The sequence below is a fragment of the Pelophylax lessonae genome, assembly GCF_965119305.1.
Source record: "Pelophylax lessonae genome assembly, chromosome: 2".
Lineage (NCBI taxonomy): Eukaryota > Metazoa > Chordata > Amphibia > Anura > Ranidae > Pelophylax > Pelophylax lessonae.
In genome coordinates, this window is record NC_138769.1 from 647,637,763 (window position 1) to 647,663,757 (window position 25,995).

The 25,995-nt window shown below is 39.2% G+C and overlaps 1 protein-coding gene across 6 annotated transcripts in view; it reads right to left on the bottom strand.

Annotated features, from left to right (window-relative positions):
- Positions 1-488: 488 nt before the first annotated feature.
- POSTN (periostin) overlaps positions 489-25,995 on the bottom strand; it is an 89,887-nt gene continuing 64,380 nt past the window's right edge. Inside the window, exons 18-25 of one of the 6 annotated variants that reach the window (XM_082245381.1) lie at positions 23,849-23,914; positions 22,120-22,161; positions 19,560-19,658; positions 19,157-19,252; positions 16,625-16,708; positions 13,537-13,617; positions 12,049-12,090; positions 489-791 (exon numbers count right to left, since the gene is read on the bottom strand). In XM_082245381.1, the coding sequence (XP_082101507.1) occupies positions 748-791; positions 12,049-12,090; positions 13,537-13,617; positions 16,625-16,708; positions 19,157-19,252; positions 19,560-19,658; positions 22,120-22,161; positions 23,849-23,914 (554 nt within the window). In that variant the 3' untranslated portion in view covers positions 489-747. The remainder of the gene's footprint in view (positions 792-12,048; positions 12,091-13,536; positions 13,618-16,624; positions 16,709-19,156; positions 19,253-19,559; positions 19,659-22,119; positions 22,162-23,848; positions 23,915-25,995) is intronic. The other 5 variants (XM_082245384.1, XM_082245382.1, XM_082245383.1 and 2 more) reach the window with 5 other exon arrangements.

Sequence of the window (25,995 nt, forward strand, 5' to 3'; positions counted from 1 at the left end):
TATTCAGAAAGGCAGCAGATATTACTTTTGAAAATTCTGCCAAAAGGCATATGCTTTGTCTTTCACACTCTAAACCCAAATTTAATTTAAATTAGTTTCAGTTTAAAGAAAAAAGACACAGGAACGTAAAGTAATCACTTCTTCCCTAGCATCCTTAGTTGCATTGCAACAACTGAGATAAAATTTAAAAACCAAAAATAAAAATAAGCAAATGATTCTATCATTTTATGAGTTACAAAAATTGGCATAATTTACAAATAAACCCATTTGAGTTAGTACCGGAAATAAGCACTAAAGGTCTTGGTAAAAAAAAATATATATTTATGAAAGCACCACATGATGTAAAGTGTTTTAAACACAGAATCCCTGAAGAAAATGATTTGTTTGAACTCTAAGAAAACAGAGATTCAAGATTTGTGTAAGAAATGGTGGCTGTTCATGAAGTGGTATAGCTTTGTCTAGATTTTATTTCCAAATATTTGTATATAGCACAGGATCACAACCTATTGTAGGTATTTGTAGAGGGCGGTATATTAGGAACTATTCATTATCTTTATACATTCAGTTGTTTTGTTTTTTGGTTCATGCTCAAAAAATACTCCACCCTTGAAAAAGATTGTTATACAAATATATTTGTGCAAGATGACAGACAATCCAAATGATCCTTATTCCAATGTAGTATACTCCTTGACTTGTTCACACGCTCATCTTCTATTATTCTGATAACAGCAATCGGTTCTCATGAATTTATGACTTGTGACTTCTTCTCTGCTTTCTTCTCACTACTGGACCTGTTAAAGATTGATAAATAAGATAATATCGCAGTAAAATCTGAACTCTCAGTCATACACAGGAACCCATCACCAGTGTTATAACCTATTGAAATAGGTGTTAGTACACAAGAATTGGATCTCATTTACAAAAGTGTGAAGTAAATTGAAATGCAGTATAGTGGGCCTGTTTCCATTACAGACAGGCATTTGGAAGAGAAGCTCAAATTGGTAATGATAGACCACTTGTGATCACAACATTTCATTGATATTCACTTCACGTTTGCAAATCAGACCACCGTTTCTAAGAATTTATGAAGACTTTTGAAGGATTTGTATCAACCATTCAATTTGCTGCTTTCATGATATAACCTTTTTAAGTATATTAGAGGTATTATTTATTTTGTTGTCATAGGCAACATTTTCTGTCTGTTTTTTGTTCTTTATCAGTTATTTACCATTGAAATAGTACTTTTTGGAAGCTCAGTTAAAATTTTGTAAGCAATATAAGTTTGGCAGATAGAGAAACATACTATAATTCACACAATCAGTTCACACTTCCTGACCTCTGAGTTGTGACTGCACTTTATTTGGCATTTGCTTTAACATAAACATGTGGCCAGGCTATTTTCACATACTTACCAAGCAGTTAATAATCTTTTAAACCCACTGACCTCTATAGCTTATAATTAATCCTCAAAAACCATAACAGAGACCTCAAAATCACAACAGTTGCACCTGATTTCTGAGCAGCTTCCAGAACCTGCTATTTATTTGCATTGGAAGGTTGGCAGACACCCTGTCCCCTGCTGCCAGAGGAACCAAAGGAAGGTGAGTTGAGGTTTTATTGTCTCTGTTATGAACTTTAAGAATTCATTTATCCACAATGTGTGCAGGTACAGAGATCAGTAAGGACCTAATTTAAAGTTCGTTAACTGCAATGAAGTACAGGCGGTCCCCGGGTTAAAAACCTCTGACTTACAAACGACTCCTACTTACAAACGGAAGTGAGGAGAAATTTAGCCCTAGGAAGTGAAATTTACTCCTGTAAGAGTTCTCTTGGGAAAAAGGTGTCTCCACTGGAGCTTTATCACCAATCCTTTTTTCCCCAACAACCCAAAATTTTCAATATCTAGTTGTCATTGGGACAGAAAGTAGGGTAATATCTTCTGAACAGGGGTACAGACAGCAAAACAAAAGGTACAGGGGTGTTAATCCTTCCCTATGCTAGCCAAAAAACATAAAAGATGTTCGTTTGGCTGGGGCTACAGTTAAAAAATGTACCTGTTCGGACTTACAAACAGATTTGACTTAAAAACAAACCTACAGTCCCTATCTTGTTTGTAACCCAGGGACCATCTGTATAGGTATATGTACATTTTTGAATGTCCATAACCTAGCCACATGTTCACTTCAGTCTTTAAGGCTAGGTTCACATCCGTGCAGGTGGTTCCCGCTGTGGTTCCGCACCTGTCCTTGCAATCACCCACACAGAAAAACATGCTGGATGCATGTGGGTGCCAATAATTTCTAATAGCATGTTGCATGCACTGAAAAACACACCCACAATGGCAACTGCACTGCATTTGCGGTTCCCATGCGGACTGTGATTTCTAAAATGGTACAGGGACCTTTCCTCTGCATTTCAAGAGGCATGGCAGCCCATTCAAATAAATGAGCCACTGTACTGTGCAAAATGTAGCTCACAGAGCCACATATGTGTAAACCTAACAAATGTCTGTCCTTAGAGGGGTTTGCTGACTGTGACAGCTGTCAACAGCTGTCACCAGACACCTTTTCATCTTTCCAATGAACAAAGCTATCTGGAGGATCCAGTGTATACAGTGGATGGTCTGACAACCAGTAAACACAAAATTCAACTGTCTGCTACCTGACCACACGTTAGAGTTACTTATCCTTTGAAAAAGTTTGCTTTTAATTGGTTTCTCTAATTTTGAAAAGGTTGGCTAGTCATAAGTGAATCAGATAAAACAATATTTAAATAAATGTTACCAAGAACATACTTGCATGTTGTTAGGGCAAAGCAAAAGCATAGCATTAGTGAAGCTCTACCTTATGCTGCAAGGCCATATGAGTGCAAATTAGCCTAAAACACAAAAGCAAGAGTTCAGTGGTTTAATTTTCCAGTATCAGCGTAAGATCACCTTGAGTTCTGAGTCATACACAATTATTTTTACATGACGGTTCTTAGTTAGATACATTTAAGCACAGCCAATGTTATGAAAGAGGCCAGCGATGTATGTTATTTTAATACAGTTAATATTTAGCTCCACCCCTTAGTAGGACCAACACATCTTCCAAGTTCTTTGATATGCATTTCTTCTTCTGTATCATATGTCGATTACTAAAGTGAATGTCTCATATATCACTTAATAAAGTTACATTTAAATCTCTGCTTCTGTCAAGAGGGTAAAACAGATTTTTACACTAAATATATCCAACTGGTTTAATTTTTTTTCATACATGAGACACACAGTGATGGATAAATAATCTTTCATAAGGGTGGGCAAAATAAATGATTCCTATTATCTAACATAGTGCATGAATCTTTCAATGTGCAAAGTTCCCTTCTAACATGAACCTTAAACATATGGTTAATATTTTGGTAAGTAGCGTTGGACCCCCTGGCTGGTCATCTGTAGGATCTTTATTGTTTATCCCAAAACTTGTACTGTAGGTGTTATCATGCTCCCTGTGTACAAACATGCAAGCTTATTTGAATGTATACTCATGCAATTGAAATTTAGGAATGCAATCATGCTCTTGAGTTCAACCTACAGTGCATTTTTAATCAGCCACTTCAAAAAATACATTTATTTTACGTGTGGCTAAACGCTTATTCTCATTAGTTTATGATAGTTTGTGTAATGGTAAATAACCTGTTGCATTAATCAATGATATACAGCAACCCATACTAACTAACTGGAAGTCAGCTTTCAGTAGTTTGACTACAGTAAATTGCTGGAAGTTAAAGTCTCACTGGTTGCTTCATATTACAGGATATTGTCGCTTTTAAACATTGTTAATAAATTAAGCTTACATTGGTTTCCAAGTTTTGTTAAAATTCAGTGCATTCATGCAAAAAATATATTATTATTTTTTATTGCAGTTAATTTGTCATAAATACTGAGCTGTTTAGCCACCCAAGTCACAGACTTGAAATATTACAGAACCCAAGAACATACAATTATATGGATTAAACAACTCTCAAGGTTTCAGGAACTGATGACTAATAGGAATGACTTTATTGACCAAGTCATTTAAATATTCCAATGTATCTTTCCAAGTGGGCAGCACTTCAGAATGAATGTTATTTTCCTTTTCTTTTCTCTTTGTATCTTTTTTCTGCTAACAAAAGTGAGTCTCACATCATTATTCCTAATAGCTGCCTTCTGCTATCTCACTTTTCTGCATCCTGAATTATTAAATGGTATATTCATTCTTTCCTTTGCACATTTCTTAAAGACACATGGTAAAAAAAAAAAAAAAAAAAAAAGATGTGCACAGCTGTTGTTTGAGTATTTCATTTTAAGATACTTTTAAATTTTCATTGATTTACTGAAATAGAAGATGATTAGTGCATATGACTTCTTATTTTTGTAAGGTCGTGGCATTGAGGGAGATTTAAAAAAAACGGTGCACTCAGAATCTGGTGCAGCTGTGCATGGTAACCAATGTGCTTCTAATTTCAGCTTGTTCAGTTAATGTCAGAGACTCAATACCCTGCGCAGGCGCTTTTAGGAATGCTTCCTGAGCACACTGATGTGCTGTCATGAGTCTCCTAAAGGGTTAACCTAGAGCAGACTAATTGCTGTAATTGGCAAACAGGCTGCCTTATTTAAACAGCCCAGCAGCACTGCACTTTGCTGTGTTGTCTTCAGCTCTCCTGTATCCTGTGCCTGTTATATCTGCTGTTCCTGTTTACCTGACCCGGCTTGTCTTTGGATTCTGATTACCTGCTGCCCGCCCTGATCTTGGCTTGTCCTGACTATCCTTCTGTCTCGTCCTGATCTGTTTACCTGCTACCGGCTATTGGTCCTGGATCTGTTCCTGGCTCTCCCAGGGAATCCGGGGGGCCGCGACCTGGTGTTACTAAGCAGCCAAATCCATCCCCACCTTCTGGGGCCCTGGTGAAGACCGGCTTACACTTAGACTCCGCGCCTCTGGTGAACCTGTGCCACGCCAGTTACCCGGTAAGCCACTCCTCTTACGTCAGGCTCTGCCACGTTACCCCGTGACAGTACAACACAGCCAAGACTGAGCCTGCTAGAGGAGCCTCTCCTATGGATGACATCTGCCAGCACCTTGCGGCCCTTACCCAAGCCATTAAGTCCCTGCAAGAGGGCTATACCCAGCTGGAGGGGCGTGTTCAGTCCCTGACCCCCTCCACGGACCCTACAGTTTCTGCTGCTTCCATGGCTCCCTCCCGTCCGACCGTGGTGATGCTGCCTCCTGAGCCAAGGGTCCCTACGCCGGAAAGGTTTTCTGGGGATCGGAGCAAGTTTAGAGCCTTCCGCAATGCCTGCGAGCTGTACTTCTCCCTGCAACCCCGAACCTTCTCCTTGGAAGCAACCAAAGTGGGGTTCATCATATCCCTGCTTCAAGGTGAACCTCAGTCCTGGGCTCACCGCCTGCTTGAAGAGCGCAATGACCAGCTGGACTCCATGACGACTTTCTTTAACGCAATGGCGCAGTTATACGAAGACCCGCAGCGCACTGCTACCGCAGAAACCGCGCTTACTTCACTTCAACAGGGCCGTAGAGCCGTAGAGGATTACGTCACTGACTTCAGGCATTGGAGTACGGACACTCACTGGAACGACGCAGCCTTGCGACATCAGTTCCGCCTGGGTCTTTCAGAAAACTTGAAAGATGAACTGGCCCGAGTGGGTATACCCGAGACCTTGGAGGCATTAATCACCCTGGCCATACAGATAGACCGCCGGCTCCGTGAACGGAGAACAGAGAGGTCCACGCAGCAGACCCGCCCAGTCTGGATGTTGCCACAGGTTCCTAATCCCGTCCACACCTTCTCCTCTGGTGCCCGTTCCAGCAACACTGCTCCGCTTATTTCTGAATCGGATACGTCGGAGCCGATGCAACTTGGGCTTATGCGTCCTTCCTTATCAACAGAAGAACGCTCACGACGATGTCAGAACAACCTGTGCCTGTACTGCGGAGAGGCTGGACACTTTGTACGCTCATGCCCAGCAAAGATGCATAAGCGTCTTTCTATATCCCCCTCAAGTTATCCAGTCTCTGTCAACAATACCACTCACCTGGCTCTCTCTATCTCATTTCAGCTCCCAGAAGGCCCGATCCCGGTCACCGCTATTATTGATTCCGGGGCATGCAGCTGCTTCATTGATCTTACCTTTGCTGCCCATCAACGCATCCCACTTCGACCCAAGTCGCAGGGACTCTCCATCTTCCTAGCAGATGGGTCCCACATCAAGTCTGGGCCAGTTACCCAAGAAACCCCTCCATTGCCTGTGGCCACTCTCGAAGGGCACAAGGAGTTGTTATGCCTGGATGCCATCTCTTCTCCCTTGTTTCCCGTTATTGTGGGGTTACCCTGGTTGCAGGCGCACAACCCGCAGATTAATTGGACTTCTGGAGACGTCAAGTTCCAGTCCCCTTACTGCCAGAATCATTGCCTGCCAGTACGCCATAGTGCTCCTAGCACCCTACTCTGTATGGACGCTGATAAGGAGATACGTTCCTCTGTCCCAGTATCTTATCACGAATACTTGGATGTCTTCAGTAAACAGGGGGCTGAGACCTTACCCCCCCACCGCCCCTATGATTGTCCAATTGAATTGCTTCCGGGGGCCGAGATCCCTTTCGGACGTATCTTTCCTTTATCGGAACGAGAATTGGGTACCCTTAAAGACTATGTGACGGAGAATCTAGAGAAGGGATTCATCCGACCCTCTACTTCTCCGGCAGGAGCTGGGATCTTTTTTGTGGAGAAAAAAGACCATTCACTTCGGCCATGTGTGGACTACCGTGAGTTAAATAAAATTACGGTCAAAAACCGGTACCCCCTACCCTTGATTCCTGAACTTTTCCAGAGACTAAGAACCGCCTCTGTATTCACCAAACTGGACCTACGGGGAGCCTACAATTTGGTCCGTATTAGGGAGGGGGATGAATGGAAGACAGCATTCCGCACCCGATTCGGGCATTATGAATATTTGGTGATGCCTTTCGGGCTCTGCAATGCCCCGGCCACCTTCCAGCACTTCGTCAACGACATCTTCAGAGACTATCTGGACATCTTTGTTATTGTCTACCTGGACGATATCTTGGTCTTCTCTTCCTCCCTGGCCCAGCACCGAGAACACGTTAAAAAGGTACTCCACCGACTCCGGCTACACAGGCTCTACGCAAAACCCGAGAAATGCGAATTTGAACAGCAGAGTATCCAATTCCTCGGGTTAATAATCTCCTCTGAAGGGGTCAAAATGGACCCTCAGAAGGTCTCCGCCATCCTGGATTGGCCCGCACCGGTGGATAAAAAGGGGATTCAGCGTTTCATAGGATTCGCAAATTTCTACAGGAAATTTATCAAGGGGTTCTCTTCCATCATCGCCCCTATTACCCTGCTCACCAAACAAGGTACCCGCTTCCACTGGTCTCCCGAGGCGCAAGTCGCATTTACAGCCCTGAAGGAGCTGTTTACTTCTGCTCCTATCCTCAGCCACCCGGATCCCACCCTGCCTTACATCCTTGAAGTTGACGCCTCGGAAATCGCAGTAGGAGCAGTCATCTCCCAGCGTCAAGGTCTCAAGGACCTGATTCATCCGGTAGCTTTCTTCTCCCGTAAGCTTTCTCCTGCGGAGAGGAACTATGATGTAGGGGATCGGGAGCTCCTTGCCATCAAGACCGCCCTGGAGGAGTGGAGGTATCTATTGGAAGGGGCGGCACATCCCATACTCATCTACACGGATCATAAGAACCTGGAGTATTTGAGGACGGCCAAACGCCTGAGACCTCGCCAAGCAAGGTGGGCACTTTTTTTTCCAGATTTACGTTCCATATAACGTACCGACCGGGTTCCAAGAATACGAAACCCGATGCTCTCTCTCGAATGTACGACAGTTCTAAAGAAACCATTGTACCTGACACCATCTTAACCCAAGGTAACTTTCTGCTATTACAGTCTGACCTTCTTACCGCTCTGAGACAAGCCACAGTAAATGCTCCCCATCCTGCTGGAACTATACTGGTACCCAGAAATGGACTGCTATGGAGAGGGGATCAAATTTTCGTTCCAGAAAGTGCTCGTGTGTCCATCCTAGGACTGTGTCATGACCACCCGATGGCTGGTCACTTCGGGATCCATAAGACCCTGGATCTTGTGCAGCGCACGTTCTGGTGGCCCGACTTGGAGAAGTGTTGTAAACAATATGTTTCCTCCTCTACTGTTTGCACACGAAGCAAGGCAACCCGAAATAAGGCATGGGGCCTGCTCAGACCACTACCAGTCCCTGACAGACCATGGAAGATGATTGCCATGGATTTCATTGTGGAACTTCCTCCATCAGACGGTTATTCTGCAATCTTCGTGGTAGTAGACCGTCTGTCGAAAATGGCTCACTTCATACCACTAAGAGGTACACCCTCCGCGCTTGAGACGGCACAGGTCTTCATCAGAGAAATTGTAAGACTTCACGGGGTCCCAATGAACATTGTGTCGGATAGAGGTGTCCAATTTACTTCTCGCTTCTGGAGAGCGTTATGTGATTCACTGAAAATCAAGCTGTCAATGTCCTCCGCATACCATCCCCAGACTAACGGGCAGACTGAGAGGACCAACCAGACCCTCGAGCAATATATCCGATGCTTCACCACCTTTGTTCAAGATAACTGGGTCTCGCTTCTTCCATCAGCAGAGTTCGCATACAATAACGCCAAACACTCGGCTACAGGTCAGTCCCCATTCTATGCCAACTACGGGTTTCACCCATCTTTCTTGCCCTGCTTTATTCCTGAATCTACAGTGCCAGCAGTCCGGGATATCTTGGAGTTCCTTAAGGAGAACAACAAAATCTTACAGGATGCCATGACCAAGGCTCAGACCTCCAATAAAGAGTTCTTTGACAAAAGAAGGAGAGGTGAGTTGGTTCTCCAGCCCGGCAACCTGGTATGGTTAGCCACCACCAATCTCCGATTGGCATGCCCTTCCAAAAAACTGGCACCCAAGTTTATTGGCCCATTCCCTGTGAGGAGAAAATTAAATGAGGTATCTTACGAATTGACGCTTCCCGATTCCCTCAAGATCCATCCAGTCTTCCATGTTTCACTCTTGAAACCTGCAGTACCTGACTCCTTTCCTGGTAGAAGTTCAGAACCACCTGCTCCTGTCACCATCAACGGGGACGAAGAATTTGAGGTGGAGGCCATCCTAGACTGCAGAAGGCGGAGGAACCAGCTACAATACCTGGTTAAGTGGAGGGGCTACGGCCCCGAAGAAAATTCCTGGGAACCGGTACAGAATTTCCATGCCCAGGACTTAATCCGGAATTTCTTCCGCAACCATCCCCACAAAAGGAACCTTTTGGGCACCCGGAGGTTGCCCTTAAGGGGGGGGCAATGTCAGAGACTCAATACCCTGCGCAGGCGCTTTTAGGAATGCTTCCTGAGCACACTGATGTGCTGTCATGAGTCTCCTAAAGGGTTAACCTAGAGCAGACTAATTGCTGTAATTGGCAAACAGGCTGCCTTATTTAAACAGCCCAGCAGCACTGCACTTTGCTGTGTTGTCTTCAGCTCTCCTGTATCCTGTGCCTGTTATATCTGCTGTTCCTGTTTACCTGACCCGGCTTGTCTTTGGATTCTGATTACCTGCTGCCCGCCCTGATCTTGGCTTGTCCTGACTATCCTCCTGTCTCGTCCTGATCTGTTTACCTGCTACCGGCTATTGGTCCTGGATCTGTTCCTGGCTCTCCCAGGGAATCCGGGGGGCCGCGACCTGGTGTTAGCAAGCAGCCAAATCCATCCCCACCTTCTGGGGCCCTGGTGAAGACCGGCTTACACTTAGACTCCGCGCCTCTGGTGAACCTGTGCCACGCCAGTTACCCGGTAAGCCACTCCTCTTACGTCAGGCTCTGCCACGTTACCCCGTGACAGTTAAGCTTTGGCAATAAAACCTGGAAGCTGATTGGTTTCTTTGCAGAGCTGCACCAGAGTTTACACTCTCCAGGTTTAATAAATAGCCCCCATTGAGTCCTACAAGCTTACACAGGGATCGGGTAGCAGATGTAATTCTAGGTTCAATGTCGAATAGATTATTGCAGCTTCTTCACAGAAATGCAACTATTTATTTTCCCATTAGTGTATGTTATCCCATGCTAAAAATGCATTCCCAAGGCAGTTATCCACTGTGATGAGCCTGGTAACACTCACAAATTATTAGCATTATCTGCCACATAATATCAGTGTCAGCTAAGGTAACCATTTAAGAGATTTCCCTATTAGTGCACATTGTTTCTTATTAATAGTTGCTACTAGTAATGCCACAGGAATGTTTGCCAATAGTAGATCAAATGCCAATTTCAGTCAAGTTCAGTGAAGACTTTTTTTTATCCTGGTGCAATGAACCAAGTTGGTAGAGAAGCTTTACAGACTTCTATGATCCAATCATGTGCACACAAAAATACTTTTTTTTATTTTCCTTGCATGTGCATTGGGCATTCTTTCCAAAGTCAAGCTTTACCACATTTACTAAGCTCTGGAGCAAGTGCCCTGGCAGAATGCATTTGCACTTGCAAAGTGCACAGTCTATATGCCTTTTTTAAATCAACCCCTCAATCTACACCAGTGATCTCCAAACTGCAGCCCTTTGCTTGCATTTATCCGGCCCTTGGTGCAATATTCCTTCTACTGATTATTATCTATTATTCCTCCTACTGACATCAACGATGAGGCGCTATTCCTTCCACTGACACCAACAATGGACCATAATTCCTTCCACTGACACCCAATGATGACACATTATTCTTCCGACTGATCTAAGTGATGAAACCCTATTCCTCCCACTGATACCAATGACAGTGCATGATTCCTTACACTGACAATGATGGGGTACATTTATTATTTTTTTTTTTTACTCCCACTCACCATCAAGCCAGAGGCATTGTTTACTCCCACTAATGCTGAGACTTTTTCTAGTCCCACTGGCTTACAGCTTTGAAAAGGATCTCATCTGGATCACTGGGTTTTATTTACTAAAGGCAAACCGATTTTTCACTCTTCAAGTGATAATAAAGACAGACAACTCTCTGCGGACTTCCATCTCTCAGTCTTGTGCAAGCAAAAATCGTATTTTACTTTTCTTGCACATGATTGCGTATTTTTTGCAAAGTGAATTTTCCCATATTCATTAACATTAGATAGAATTACCTTGCAAAATGAGCAGCCCTTTTATCATTTAGTAACTTAACCCCAATGCATTCAGTGAGCTGTGGAACTATTCTTTACTAAGTGAATATAATCTGCTTGCATTTCTACAGCTCGGCCATCCTCTTGTAATCTGCCAAAAAGAAGCTCATGTACTTTTTTGAGGGACAGGAACTTTGCTTTAGGTGACAGAATGCTCTTATGTGAACAGGGACCACTGAAAGGAATTGGATCTGGCATGTTGAGCATTTTAGAGCTACAAGCTTCAAGAAGAAAATCGCTCAGGTGTGAACGGGGCCTTACTGCCCTAAAAATAAATAAAGCGCTGTATTCTACATGCATACAATGTATCTATTTTCCATTAGCCATACAATTATACTTGAAACACCTTAGATTCATTATTTAAATTTTTTTGATTTTGAACTATTTTTCTCTAAACAGAGTGACAGTTAAAAAAAGAAAAATGTTTAAATAACAGAAATAGAAATTATGGTACTGAACTGGGAAGGAGAGAGTTGGTTCTCACAGTTTATGGTATAATATGTATTTAAGCATCTCATTGTATCAGAAAGCATATTGTTACCACCAATGAGGTAGTGGTCCCCATTACTTGTTGGAGCAGCAGTAAGCACTGCAACATGAAATAATGCAATAAAACATCCAACCAGAAAAAAATAAAACGCTTGATCACAACCTTAGTGGACTTTGATGGGAAAGATCTATCATTGGTTGTTAACAGATTGAGGCACAAGCACAGACATTATTTTAGCACACACCCTTAGCAATGAAACTTCCTCTTTTGGGGTTTAACACAAAAAGACATTAGACTGTAACAAATCAAAACATAAAATACCTTGTATCCTTCTGACAGTCTGTACTTTTCTAACCTGAGGTTCTGGATAAAAGAAGAAGAGAAGAAAGAATAAGAAAACTGCACTTGATGGAAATGCAATATCAGTACTAAAAGGACTATAAAAAGCCTGATCAGTCTTCTGTAATAAGACTGTGCGATATCTTCTGCTTTTTTACAGTTTTCTTACAAAACAAAGATCTGAGAACAAACATATGACTATTTTCCAGTTGTCACCAAGCAAATTGTTATCAATAACTTCTACTAAGTTATTTGAATGACTAGTTTCATAGGTATTATAAAAACACAATGACACTATCTGATGAAATTTATTTATGGAGTGGTCTTAAATTTCCAACCTTATTAACTTTTATTGCTGATTAATGTCCCCGTTGAAATATCATAACATTTTTTAAATGTACATTTCTTTTCAATTCTTGAAATCTAAAATTTTCCAATGCAAAAAGATTGCATATAGCAATTTTCTTCATGTATGTGCACTTACACAAACTGTTTCTGCAATATAATCCTGGTCACTTAAAGATATATACAACTAACCACTAGTAAACCTCAACAATGTATTCATGGTCAAGGTTAAAATGCTATATACAAGATTACCTAAGGATTTTAAAAAATTTCCATCCTGGTTATGTAGGAATAGCCATCAAATAGATATCAAATTAGCACAGACATTATGTCATACACAAGAAGCTCATTAGCTACAGCAATAAGATAGAGCGGTTTTAACTTTAAGTTGTGATACCTGCTGCTAACTGCATCAACTACAAAAGGTAGGAGGAGCCCAATCTGAGCTAAATTATGATAAATATTTACATATATATTATAAATATTGTCTACCATGGTTTGCCGCACCCTACACTGAACCTAACTGTAATCTGTTTCTGCCATTGATGACCATCTTACATCTATGAGCACCTTTACAAACAAGATCATGTTTATTAAGTACAGTTGGATATTAAAATTATATAACATTATGTTATCACAGAAATATGCACTGTTTTTCAACAGTTAATTAGTTATGAATCATCTTGTGTTAGATACCAGAAAGAGCTAAGTTAAAAAGGGTTCTGTTTAATCAACATTGGCAAAGGTCTACCAAACACATGCCAGAGGGTTAGGGGAGGAATGAATCTTTGTTTTATAATTCTTTTTTCATTTTTTGTATTTCTTTCAAATATGTCTTTATTATGTTTTTCAATTATTAGACAAAAAGATGACACAAACAAATGTTCATTGTCCCCATTTGTTAGTTGTTTTTTAAAGACTAAATTGTATCAAAAATGAGCTCCCAAATAAATTTTAATTTTTTACTGCTAAAATTGTTCCAATTGTTGTGAATATCTGTATAGAACCGATCAATGTAAAATATACAACTTTAGTCTTTAAAAAGAAATGATTTCACCAGATAGCTTACCATCACCAGCATAACCTGTGTTATGTGTTATTAGTTGCCCAGTTTCACTTACTAACCTCCCTGGAGAAGCCTTTTCAGTTCTTCATCGTCAAGTAATTGTGTATCACCTTCAATGTACTTGGATACCTTGGTGACTTCTGATAGGATACATGTTTATGGCATCAATGTACAGGAATGTATGTATGAACCAGAGGGTTGACATAACCCATACAGCAGTATTTATTGCATACAGGGCTCAAAGAAAAGGAATTACCACTTGCCAACCGTCCCATGCAGATTTACTGCGGCAGGACGGCTCGGCTGCGCATAGTCACGTAGATCTACGTGATTATGTACACGCAGTCTCGCCGGGGCGCGTGCGCCACTGGAGCTGCGCTCCCACTGTGATTAGACACAGCGGGAGGCAGACCGCGGGCTCAATCGCTGCTGACCTCCCAAACTCTTAAGCTAGACTGACAGGAGAGCTGTCTGGTATGTAAACAATGCAAGACGGCTCTCCTGTCAGAGAGGCAGGGAAAGATTGTGTGATTCAGCTAAGCTGAATCACCAATCTATCTGTGCCTCTGGTAAATACACCCCCCACAGTTATAAAGCACATATAGGGAACACATTTAACCCCTCGATGACCCATAGTGTTAACCCCTTCCCTGCCAGTGTAATTTATACAGGAACAGTGCATAATATTTAGCACTGATCACTGTATTAATGTCACTGGTCCCCAAAAAGTTTCACTTAGTGTCAGATTTGTCTGCCACAATGTTGCAGTCCCGATAAAAATTGCTGATCGCAGCCATTACTAATTAAAAATTTAAAAAATAATAAAAAGTCCAAAAATGTATTACATAATTTGTAAGCGCTATAACTTTTGTGCAAACCCATTATTATACGCTTTTTAGGATTTTTTCTTACCAAAAATATGTAGTAGAATGCAAATTGGCCTAAACTGATAAAAACATTTGACTTTTTAATTTTTTTATTGGAAATGTTTTAAAGCAGAAAGTAAAAAATATTGTTTTTTTTTTCAGAATTTCGCTATTTTTTTGTTTATAGCGCAAAATCTAAAAACTGCAGAGGTGATCAAATACCACCAAAAGAAAGCTCTATTTGTGGGGAAAAAAAGGACATCAATTGTATTTGGGTACAGCATCGCACGTCCGCTCAATTGTCAGTTAAAACAACGCAGTGCCGAATCGCAAGCAATGGCCTGGTCATTAAGGGGGTAAAACCTTCTAGAGCTGAAGTTGTTAAAGACTCTATTATCCTTGACCCCCAAATATTTCTAATTTGTTTTTTAACAGACAAAAAGAGAATTTATACTGGAATGGTGTTCCTGGAAAAATAGAACGCTACACATGGAAAGCAATATCTGTACATAAAATTAATTTTCGACATAGCAACCATCATACTATGGTAATCCTCTTATGTGTTTACTGAATGAGTTACTAAATATTGCCAAAACAGCAACCTTAGACTCAAAAAACCAATCAGATTGTTATTCTGATGGGATAATGTAGCAAATCTTATGTTATTTACTCACAGAAATTCTGAAAAAAGATGAATTAACTTTTTATTTAAGTCTCTGTGTAGCCAATTTCTACCAGTCAATGCAAACAACAAATCATTGGTCAAATAAGATAGGTCATTAATAACCTACATCTAGACAGTTAAAACAAGTATACAAAAAAACTAGAATGCTAAAGTAAAGTGCTTTGCTCGTTACAAACAATTCAATATATTATCACTTGGTAAAAAGGTTACTTCTTTGTTTTTAGAGGACAGATTACTTTGGTTAGTTTTACCTAAATTGTCCTCCACACATCCAAGAATATACTATTATTGTTTATGCATACTAACTATATAGTATGGTTTACCAGTGGTAAACTCAGTGAAGTTTTTTTTTTGTTTTAAAATAACAGCAAATTAAAGGGCATTAAAAAATGTAATAACTTTTGGGTGACGGAGTGCATCCGCACATTGGAGGACAAATTTGTGATGGGTAATAAGGGACATTCAGGGTGATTAAGGCCTGTTTGTTTCTCCTAATCCCAGTCACTAAACAGTGGATGTGATGTGGAGAAGTCATGTTTTTGGAAAAACTAACAAAATAGATTTACCTTGTAAAGAGGAGTCCTTATAAGGATTTTCAACTCCTTGACTCCCTCCTTTACATTTCTTTATTAGAAAAAGCTTGAATGGTCGCACCAAAAAGTACCCTAAATGATCTTAAAGCTAATACAATGATACTATGCTATTTCAACATCTATTTCCTATTTTCCTGGAAGTAGACCTGTGGTCTAGGAAAGGTGTCAAGGATTTTGTATCTCTCTGTCTCTGTGAGGCTGAATATGATTAGGAGACTATGGGGTTAAAGTCAGGATAGCATAGAGGTAAAACACTGAATGTTCAGTGATATACTGTATGATCATTTGTGATCATTTATCATCAAATTGTTGTGTTAGGTATATACATCATTTTTGTAAAGATCCTATGGAAAAGTATATAAGGATTATATTTACGTTGAAAATAAAGTGATATCTCTTTTAAACACCATAATTCCCTAAAGAGACACAGACAGTAATAAAAACCTGATGAGGGTTCAAAATAAGCAATATAATAGTGTTTTATTGCTGTTTGCACCTCTTTTTGGGAGAGTTCAGGTGACAAGAGGGAGAAGTAATGTAAAATCTCTTCTTGGGTGACACTTAGGAATGACAACTGCACAGGATCTTTATCTTTTTCCCACTCTATTAAACAAGTCATCCTTGGCTTTTCTAGCTACCAGTCATGTGATGTTATCCCTTCTCAAATATTCTCAAAGATCACAACAAGGACTTGGAAGCTGGGTTAAAGTAAGTTTCTAACAACTTAGAAACATTTTTCAGTGCCTGTGCAGTGAGCTTTGAAAACCACTTTCTCCATAACACCTATAGATACAGAAATAAATTAAGGTTTGTTTTGAACTGCATTTACTGATTTTCAGAATATGTAAATGCTTTGATCTGCATAGTCTCTGCACAGGTTTAATTTAAGGATAAACCAACCTATTCATTTGTAAAATGTCCATAATTTTTACAACATATGTATGTTACTAAATAGCTAAACTGCACTTTTTCATTGTATAGGATCATAAAAATATATACAAACCTTCCTCTAGCCTCCTTTTAAGTTCATCATCACTAATATCACCTCCGATACCAGTGGAAACACGAGTGTATTTTATTTCAGGACCTGTAAACAAATGAACCAACAAACTCTTAATACAGTCCTATGTAACCATCCGTTTACCAAAAGCAGGTGATAAAATTAGTAGAAATGTCATTTTGGGGGATGTTTTTCTTTCTTTAAGGCAGAAAGAAGTATATGGCTCACCATTTATCTTGGTGGTATACACTTTCTTAGCCTGAACTTTCTGTACTGAACTTGAAGAGATCATCAGAAGAGATGATTGGAGAATAGAATTATGGAGAAAGACCCATCATTTTTACTTTACCTCCTTGGATGACTTTAGTCATTTGAGTTTCGCCTTCCTTTACCAGTTTAAAATCTGGCTCACCTTCAATCACTCTAGTGATCTTAGAAATAGTGGGTTCTAACAAATTTGATTGTAAAAAGGAAAAAACAAGAGAACTGAAATGTTTAACATATGATTAAATATATTTGTTAATTTAAAACAGAAAAAGACTGGAAATAATTATTAATTTAATTTATTAATTTTCTGTTGGCAAACATTTAAGTCTGAATAGGCAGCTGTGACATTAAAGTGGTTGTAAACCCTTTCATATATATACAGTATACCCAGCAAAGCAATTAGTCTCTGGTGATACACAGGGATAAAACAAATTCTCCTACATAAGTTGTACATGTATATCTGCAGCCCTCTCTTCTCCAAATGAAAGTCCACACATTACACAACTTTTGTGAGCTTCTAAAAGCAAGGGGTAGAGATCTGATGTCACACATTGCACTGCATGCAGAGGCAAGCTGAGTGTAATCCGAGACCTGAGTGGAGGGAATGGACAGACCCACTTCTACACAAGCTCAAAGTAAAAAAAGCACAGCTGAGGCTATCAATCACATGCTGTGTGCTGGAACTTCCCTCCCCATCCCCCCTCTATCCCCTGGAGTCAGTACAGCCTGTCAGAAATGACTCATGCAGATAGCAGAGGAATGAGACTGCAGACAGAAATCACACTCCGTGCTTTGGATTAGGGCAAGCAGACAGTATAAAAGCACATGTTTTTTTAATTTTTCATGTCAGAGGTTTACAACCACTTTAGGATTACACAACTGCAAGTGTTTTGCTCTTGTCTAAGAAAAAAATTAAATGCATGAAGAATATAATAATTCATATTTTTAAAAAGCAATTTCAATAATTTACTCTTGTTTGTACAAATAAAGAGAAGCAAAGATCCTGCAGTTTTCCACTTTACCTTCAACAAACACTTTATTCAGTTCCATTTTTTCCTTTCATTACCACCTTCAATCACCATAGTGGTTTAAGTAATGGTGCGTACTGATAAATTTGTATAATGAATAAAAATGTACCACTCCTTAGAAATTATTTCTATGATAGTGTTTATTAAAATGTGCATTCTAGCTATTACTAAAGATTATTCATTAGGATTGACATATTTTGTGTTGGAAAAATGAAGTACAAATTTGGTTAGTATGTGCAAGTAAAGGAAGGCAGAATAGGATTTTTTTCTTTTTACCTTACTTTCTTGAATCAGGTTTGTCACCTGGATCTCACCCTTCTTAACCAATTAAAATTCTGGCTCACCCTTAATCACTGTAGTGATCTTAGTCATAATGGGTTCCAATCATTTAATTTTAAAACAAAAAGTAAAATAGTCACACATTTAAGTTACTTTTTTACTGCTTGACATTTAGATTGAGATATATGTCGGTGTTAGTCAATTGAAAAATCAATTGAATATATATAAAAAAAAAAAAAACAAGAATGCTAGAATTGCTTTAGGGTTGCAAATTTGACTTGCAACAGTCCCTTCATCCACCAGTGACTAGCGTAATTATAGTTTTTTTTTTTAATATGCATTCAAAATGAAGCAGATCATTCCACATTTTTTTTTTTATAAATTAAATGCATAAATACACACCCACACTAACACATATCAGACACAAATATGTTTTCAACAAAAACAAAGTCTAATTATTTCAGCAATTATCTCAAGTAGCAAAAGAAATTATATTTCAGTTAACCAAAATGGCATGCATGTGCATATTAATACATTAATTAATAAATAAAGTATCTATTGCCTAAGGTGATTTGTACTCACTACCTCTTGTATCATGCAACTGTAGAAGGCAGGTGAAAAATAAAAAAGATAAGTTCTATAAACACTCACATCATGCCAGGCTCTCCATTTGTCATCTACAGTATACAGTCATTGAGTCATGGTTAAAAAAAAAATAACTAGATTTCTGTGGGAAGTGATTAAGAATGGGGCTTAGTATCAAGCATTGATCGTGTATGCTGGTGGCACAGCCTCTGAAGGGTTATGCAACTAATGTATTAAATCTAGAACAGACCTTCATTGGAATGAAGATCCTAACTTTAATGTTTATATTGTGCTTAAGAAAGTTAAAGAGAGAAATTGATCAAATAGGAAGAACATGTATGTTATATGCATCAATGGGAAAATTTATCATTACCACCTTGAATGACTTTGGTAATTTTAGTTTCTCCTTCCTTTATCAAGCTGAATTCTGGTTCGCTTTGTACAACTTTGGTGACTCTGGTGATAGAGGGTTCTGGAAAGATGGTTATAAAAAAAATAAGCAAATTCAATTGGATGACTAGATAAAGGAGTGAATGAGTCCATGAAGAGATGAAGATTTTGATGATGGCATGATGATAATGAAGGGATAAATGAAGGGATGAAGATGTCAATGACTGAACCACTTGATGAAGGAATAAAGATTTTAATGAGTGAATTCACTATTTTTTGCTCTACTTTAAAGGCATGCTTATGGAAGATGTTACTATTAAATCAAATCCTTACTGGCGTAGCACTATGAAATTTAATTTTATATCTCCTCAGTGGTGATGATAACTTACCTCCCTGGATAACTTTAGTAATCCTGGTTTCTCCTCCTGGGATTACTCTGACTTCAGGTTTTCCATCAATAACCTTTGTAACTCTAGTAATGGTTGACTCTAAAATAATAAGCATTAAAATAAAAAGCATTATTACATATACTTCTTCATGGGGTTTTGATGAAAATGCCCTCCAGGTACAAGTAGGGGAAATATGTGTTTACCTATCCTAAATTCAGGAATATTAATGAAACAAAGCTATTAAAAAGTTGACCATACACTGATTAAATATTGTGAACTGGGCAAAGTTTGCTTTGCGGATGCCCTATTGACAACCTCCTGGCTGACATTCTTTGATTTAAAAATAGAAGGAACCAGACAGAACATTGTTTGCCAAACAGTGGCTGCATCCAATCAGATGCAGCTGCTGTTTGGGTACTCTGACAACCACCAGTCCAGACTGTCAGAATGCAGTTGACAAAGTGGGTAATTCATCCACTGCATAGCATGGATGGAGGAGTCTGTTAATGGTTCTTTGTGTGTATGGCCAGCATTGTTGCCTCAGAGGGCTCCATACTAGAAGGTTCTAACCATATTTCTTGTCCTTCATCTCCATGTCTTGGTATATATAGAAATAAGATGGTAGTGATTCTAATCCAAAACCTTAACCTAATTATTAAACATTGAAGAAAGATCACCTGCAATTTTTTTTTTTTAGAAAATGGAGGCACTGACACCTGCAATAGAACTCTTTCACGTAATTCTTCCATAGCCTGTATCTACTACCTTTCTTCATTTCAGTGCTGCAGCCTCTGTAAAACATTTTGGTATTTAACACTTCCAGGAGTTTTTGATACCTGAGTTCTGTGTTTCCATTCTCCAACTCCTACATCACTAAAAAATATTTTAGTGAAAATGTCTGAGAAAAGAGCTACAACACATGGTGGGATTCACAGGAATTTGACACTGCCAGAAGTTTTGAATGCTACAGAGTCTTGTAGAAGTGAAGGAAACTCAGGAGACAGGGGCTATTGATAAGTATAAATATTCTTCTATTGCAGTTGTTTGTTTTAACCTACAAGGTTTACTTTAATGATGATGTCATTTTTATTCTGTGAATAGGATGCAGAAATATACCAGATAAATCTGCAATAGTATGTTGAATGTTGGACTTAAAACTGCAATCGTAGATATTTTAGAAGTCATTTATAACACCTATGGCATGAAATCATTAAAGTCAATGTCTAAAATCTTTCTTTGCTTAAAGTACAACTAAAGGAAAAAGCCTTTTTTAAGTTTTGGCTAGACTGGGGAGGTCTTCGAATGCCTATTAGGATATTTATTGCTGTCTGTGTCCCCCGTTAGGGAGATTCACCCACTTTTTTTGTCCTGTTTACCATTATCACTGAAAGTGAACGTAAAAGAAAATCCCAAATTTTGGGGTTTTCCCAGAAAAGTAATAGTGGGGAATTTTTCCAATGGAGACACTAGTTATAATGGCCTGGGGGTCCTCAAGGGAATCCCTTAATTTGCAGGGATTCCTTCTCACTTTCTGTTTGGCTAAAGGGAAATCTCCCCAATGGGACACAGATGGCAAAAAGTAAATTGACAGGGGTCCTTTACTCCTTTGCCTAGTTCTACTTCAAAGCTGGTTGGATTGGAACCCATTTAGTATGTCACCCCTTTTGACCAAGGAATCCAATTTTTAAAGAAAAAAAAAAAGAGGCTGATTGATGGAACAATTTAAGCTAGTGAAAATAAGGTCTACATTAGATTACATTTTACATTTTACCTAGCTTTTTTTGTTCCATCTTTAAAATCTCAGCCTTGTTGGCTATGAAATGAGAAGTTTATAAAAAGGTTAAAAATTGCTGTAGCTAATCAGGATAATCAGGATAAATAGTAATATTTTTATTACAAAAATAGCTATAGATATCTTTACACAGACATACTTCTGCATTTGATGTTTTTTTTAGAAAAACAAACTTTTTAGTTCAGTAATTATTGATCAAAATACTTTTTTCTATAAATATATAAATACATTACCTTTATTCCACTTATTTCACATTTGTGTCCATAGAACACACATATATTTTAATTATTGTACAAAGTAAATTTGTATTAGTACCATTTAACATGTGGTCATTCTGTGACTTTAGGAGCAAACACATCCCACGTGAAGCATGTGAAAGCAAAAAGAACAGAGCAGTGAATATTGGTGGATGCTCCACCAGCAGCAGCTTTTGAAAACAGAGAGATGCAAAGAGAAGACCTAACGGTTCAATTCAATAGAGAAACTTCCATACATACTGGTGCCTATTATAAGTAAAGCATGCATTGTGTTGGATAGTGAACATGTTAGATTTCAAACATTTGCACTATATATTCCATGCAAACATATTTGTGAAAAACTCTTCAAAGTAAAAGCAAATCATAGTTCACATTTAGGAAACCAGCAGGCAAAAGAATGATAGTGACAGCAAAGAGATCATTTAAAGAGATAATTTGGTATGTGGTTGTGAGACTGGCCAACAAGCATGGTGTTCCAAAAATCAAGTGGAAAAACGTTTTCACAGAATACCTGAGCCTCCATCCACAAAGAATTCTTGATCCACAGCCCCATCTGATGATTTTGTAAAGTAATATACATTAGGCCTGATGTTATAACTGTTTTTTGGGTTTAGCAAGTGTATCCTACCTAGGTTTCTACCAGACACAGAAGACCAGTTAAACAATTTCCACTGGATTGTTCATAGTCATGAACATAGTCCAAAGTGTGCTCTGACCTTCAGGGTTGTTAATTGCATTTTGTATTAGGTGAATAAAATATATTTGTGTTGGGGCTTGTGTTATATTGGCACTGGAGATCTCAATTATGCAAATGTGCACAATTCTTAGAATCAGAGGTTACCAATGATGTTCAGAGGTTTTGTTGACCTTTCCTATTTTTAGATTTCTTGGAGTTGGAGAAAAAGAGGGTCACAGCAACCAACCCAATACACCAACCCAATCTTGACTTATAATATTAACAGTGTTACCCGAATTAAAAATAGGAAATGCAACTGAACTATATTAAAGCCTAACTTCATTTAGTGTGGGAAGGAGTTACAATTTGTATCAGATTTCTGAATTAATTTAGGAGTTTTTCGCTTACTTCCCGTCCTTGTGATGCCCATAAAGAAATGGTGGTGGTGGTGGGGGAGTTCATCAGAACTGGAAGGCATGGAATCAATGCCTTCACATGTTATAATGCCTTTCCACTTCATTAAGAATGTTTTTATCCATGAACTCATTGGATAGGTTTTCTATCACTTTCTGTTTTGCCAGGAAATTAGCAGAGTGACAATCATGTAAATGAAAATGACAGAAGCTCTAACCCATACCGGCCAAAAAATGTAAAAAAAGAAAACATTATTGGATAGAATGCTCATTTATTTCTATAGAGAGCATGATGTACTGTAGATTCCTCTTACTTAAAATATGTTGTAGACAAATTATTAGCTACAGCTATTTGCTCCTCTACAACACACAGAAACAAAGCTTTTATATAATTTGGCAGATACTACTATTCATCTAGATAGCTACATTAATCTATTTATTTCTTGGATTGGGGGAGCGACTATGTTTTCCAGGAGTATTTGTCACTGCACAAAATATCCTCTTGTATAAGTATTGTATTATCTTCTTTCTCTTTTCCATAAAATATGAGACAGATAAGGATATTAAATCATTTTTCTCAGATGTTCTATGAGGTTAAGAGCAGAAGATCCCGGGAGCCGCACATCAGAACAAGACCTTCTGTGTGTAGACAAGTGGCAGTCTCAGCCCGGACCCTCATCTGGCAGGGATCCAGGCTGAGACTGCCTCTTGTCTACACACACAGCAGGTCTTGTTCTGATGTGCGACTCCTGGGATCTTCTGCTCTTATCTGTCATTGTCTGGAGCATGGATGGGCTGCTTCCCAGCCAGCACTCTGCAGGGGGCATAGGGCTACATTTCCTAGCAGCCTGAGCAGCTCACATACATACCATGGGTTCTATAAGGTTACCTATTGTCTTACAGCAAATATAAATCTTAGCAGAAGTGCAAAGCACTGTGACCTGTGCTGTTACCAAGAGGATTTTAGTATACTGCAGTTTATACTTTGCACTTTGTTAAATGAATAGATTTGCTTTGTATTTTTTAATATAATAAATAGATTTCTGTATAAACATTGCATAAAATAAATTATTAAAAAAAAAACAAAAAAAAACATGCATTCTATTAAAAGGACAGAATGCAGTATACTAGTCTTTCATTTTATTGCATACCTCCTGGGATAACTCTGCGAATTGTCTCAGTCCCGCCACCGATTACTTTTGTGATTACTTGGGGCTCTGTTACAAAGAAACAAACAGAATCAGTAAAAAAAACTTGGTTCAGATCGCTCAATTCCGTTTGGCTGATTGGTTTATTAGCTTATGCGTACACAATATGTATCAAGAAAAAAAAAACATAAAAAGTTGCAGGTCTACAGTTTAGATCATGCGATGTCTAGGCCCTATTTAAACGTTACAATATATCACAAAAGTGAGCACACCCCTAACATTTTTGTAAATATTTTATGATATCTTTTCATGTGACAGCACTGAAGAAATTACACTTTGCTACAATGTAAAGTAATGAGTGTACAGCTTGTATAACCGTGTAAATTTGCTGTCCCCTCAAAATAACTCAACACACAGCCATTAATATCTAAACTGCTGGCAACAAAAGTGAGTACACCCCTAAATGAAAATGTCCAAATTGGGCCCAAAGTGTCAATATTTTGATTCACAGGTTGCCACTGGAATCCTCTTCCACACCTCCATGATGACATCACAGAGCTGGTGGATGTTAGAGACCTTGAACTCCTCCACCTTCTGTTTGAGGATGCCCCACAGATGCTCAATAGGGTTTAGGTCTAGAGACATGCTAGGCCAGTCCATCACCTTTACCCTTAGCTTCTTTAGCAGTGGTCATATTGGAGGTGTGTTTGGGGTCTGTATCATGTTGGAATACTGCCCTGCGGCCCAGTCTCCAAAGGGGATCATGCTCTGCTTCAGTATGTCACAGTATATGTTGGCATTCATGGTTCCCTCCATGAACTGTATCTCCCCAGTGCCAGCAGCACTCATGCAGCCCCAGAACATGACAATCCCACCACCATGCTTGACTGTAGGCAAGACACACTAGTCATTGTACTCCTCACCAGGTTGCTGACACACATGCTTGACACCATCTGAATGAAAAAAAGGTTATCTTGGTCTCATCAGACCACAGGACATGGTTCCAATAATCCATGTCCTTAGACTGATTGTCTTCAACAAACTGTTTGCGGGCTTTCTTATGCATCATCTTTAGAAGAGGCTTCCTTCTGGGATGACAGCCATGCAGACCAATTTGATGCAGTGTGCAGCGTATGGTCTGAGCACTGACAGGCTGACTCCCCCCCCCCCACCCATTCAACCTCTGCAGCAATGCTGGCAGCACTCATGCGTCTATTTCCTAAAGATATCCTCTGAATATGACGCTGAGCACGTGCACTCAACTTCTTTGGTCGACTATGGTGAGGGTTGTTCTGAGTGGAACCTGTCCTGTTAAACCGCTGTATGGTCTTGGCCACCGTGCTGCAGTTCAGTTTCAGGGTCTTGGCAATCTTGCTATTTTTAGAAGAACAATTCTTTTTTTCAGATTCTTAGAGAGTTTTTTGCCATGAGGTGCCATGTTGAACTTCCAGCGATCAGTATGAGAGAGTAAGAGCAATAACCTGCTCTACATTCACATCTAAGACCTTGTAACACTAACGAGTCACATGACACCAGGGAGGGAATATGGAGGGAATATGGCTAATTGGGCCCAATTTGCACATTTTCACTTAGGGGTTTACTCATTTTTGTTGCCAGCAGTTTAGACATTAATGGCTGTGTGCTGAGCTATTTTGAGGGGACAGCAAATTTGCACTGTTATGCAAGCTGTACACCCACTACTTTCCATTGTAGCAAAGTTTAATTTCTTCAGTGTTGTCACATGAAAAGATTTAGTAAAATATTTACAAAAATGTTAGGGGTGTACTCACTTACTGTATGTGAGATACTGTATATGCTGTTTTGCATTTTCATTAGTGCAAGCCAACAAGTTGCATTAGTGCACATGTTGCATTAGTGCAAGCCCATTCATTTTGTGTAGGGTTCCAACACAAACACACAAGAAAGAGAATTTGACTCTGTTTTCATAAATACAACACATGTTGTCTATTACCGCGCTTTGCAGAAAGCTGCAAATGCATTAGTGCTTTGGGGTTTGATTACAAAATGACTGTTTAGTTCATGTATGTATGCATTTTTAATGGCCATCTTCAAGCCTGTGTCATGTGAATAGCATGAATGAAAAATGCACCAATGCATAAATGGTGTGGTTTCTCACATTACCGAAATGC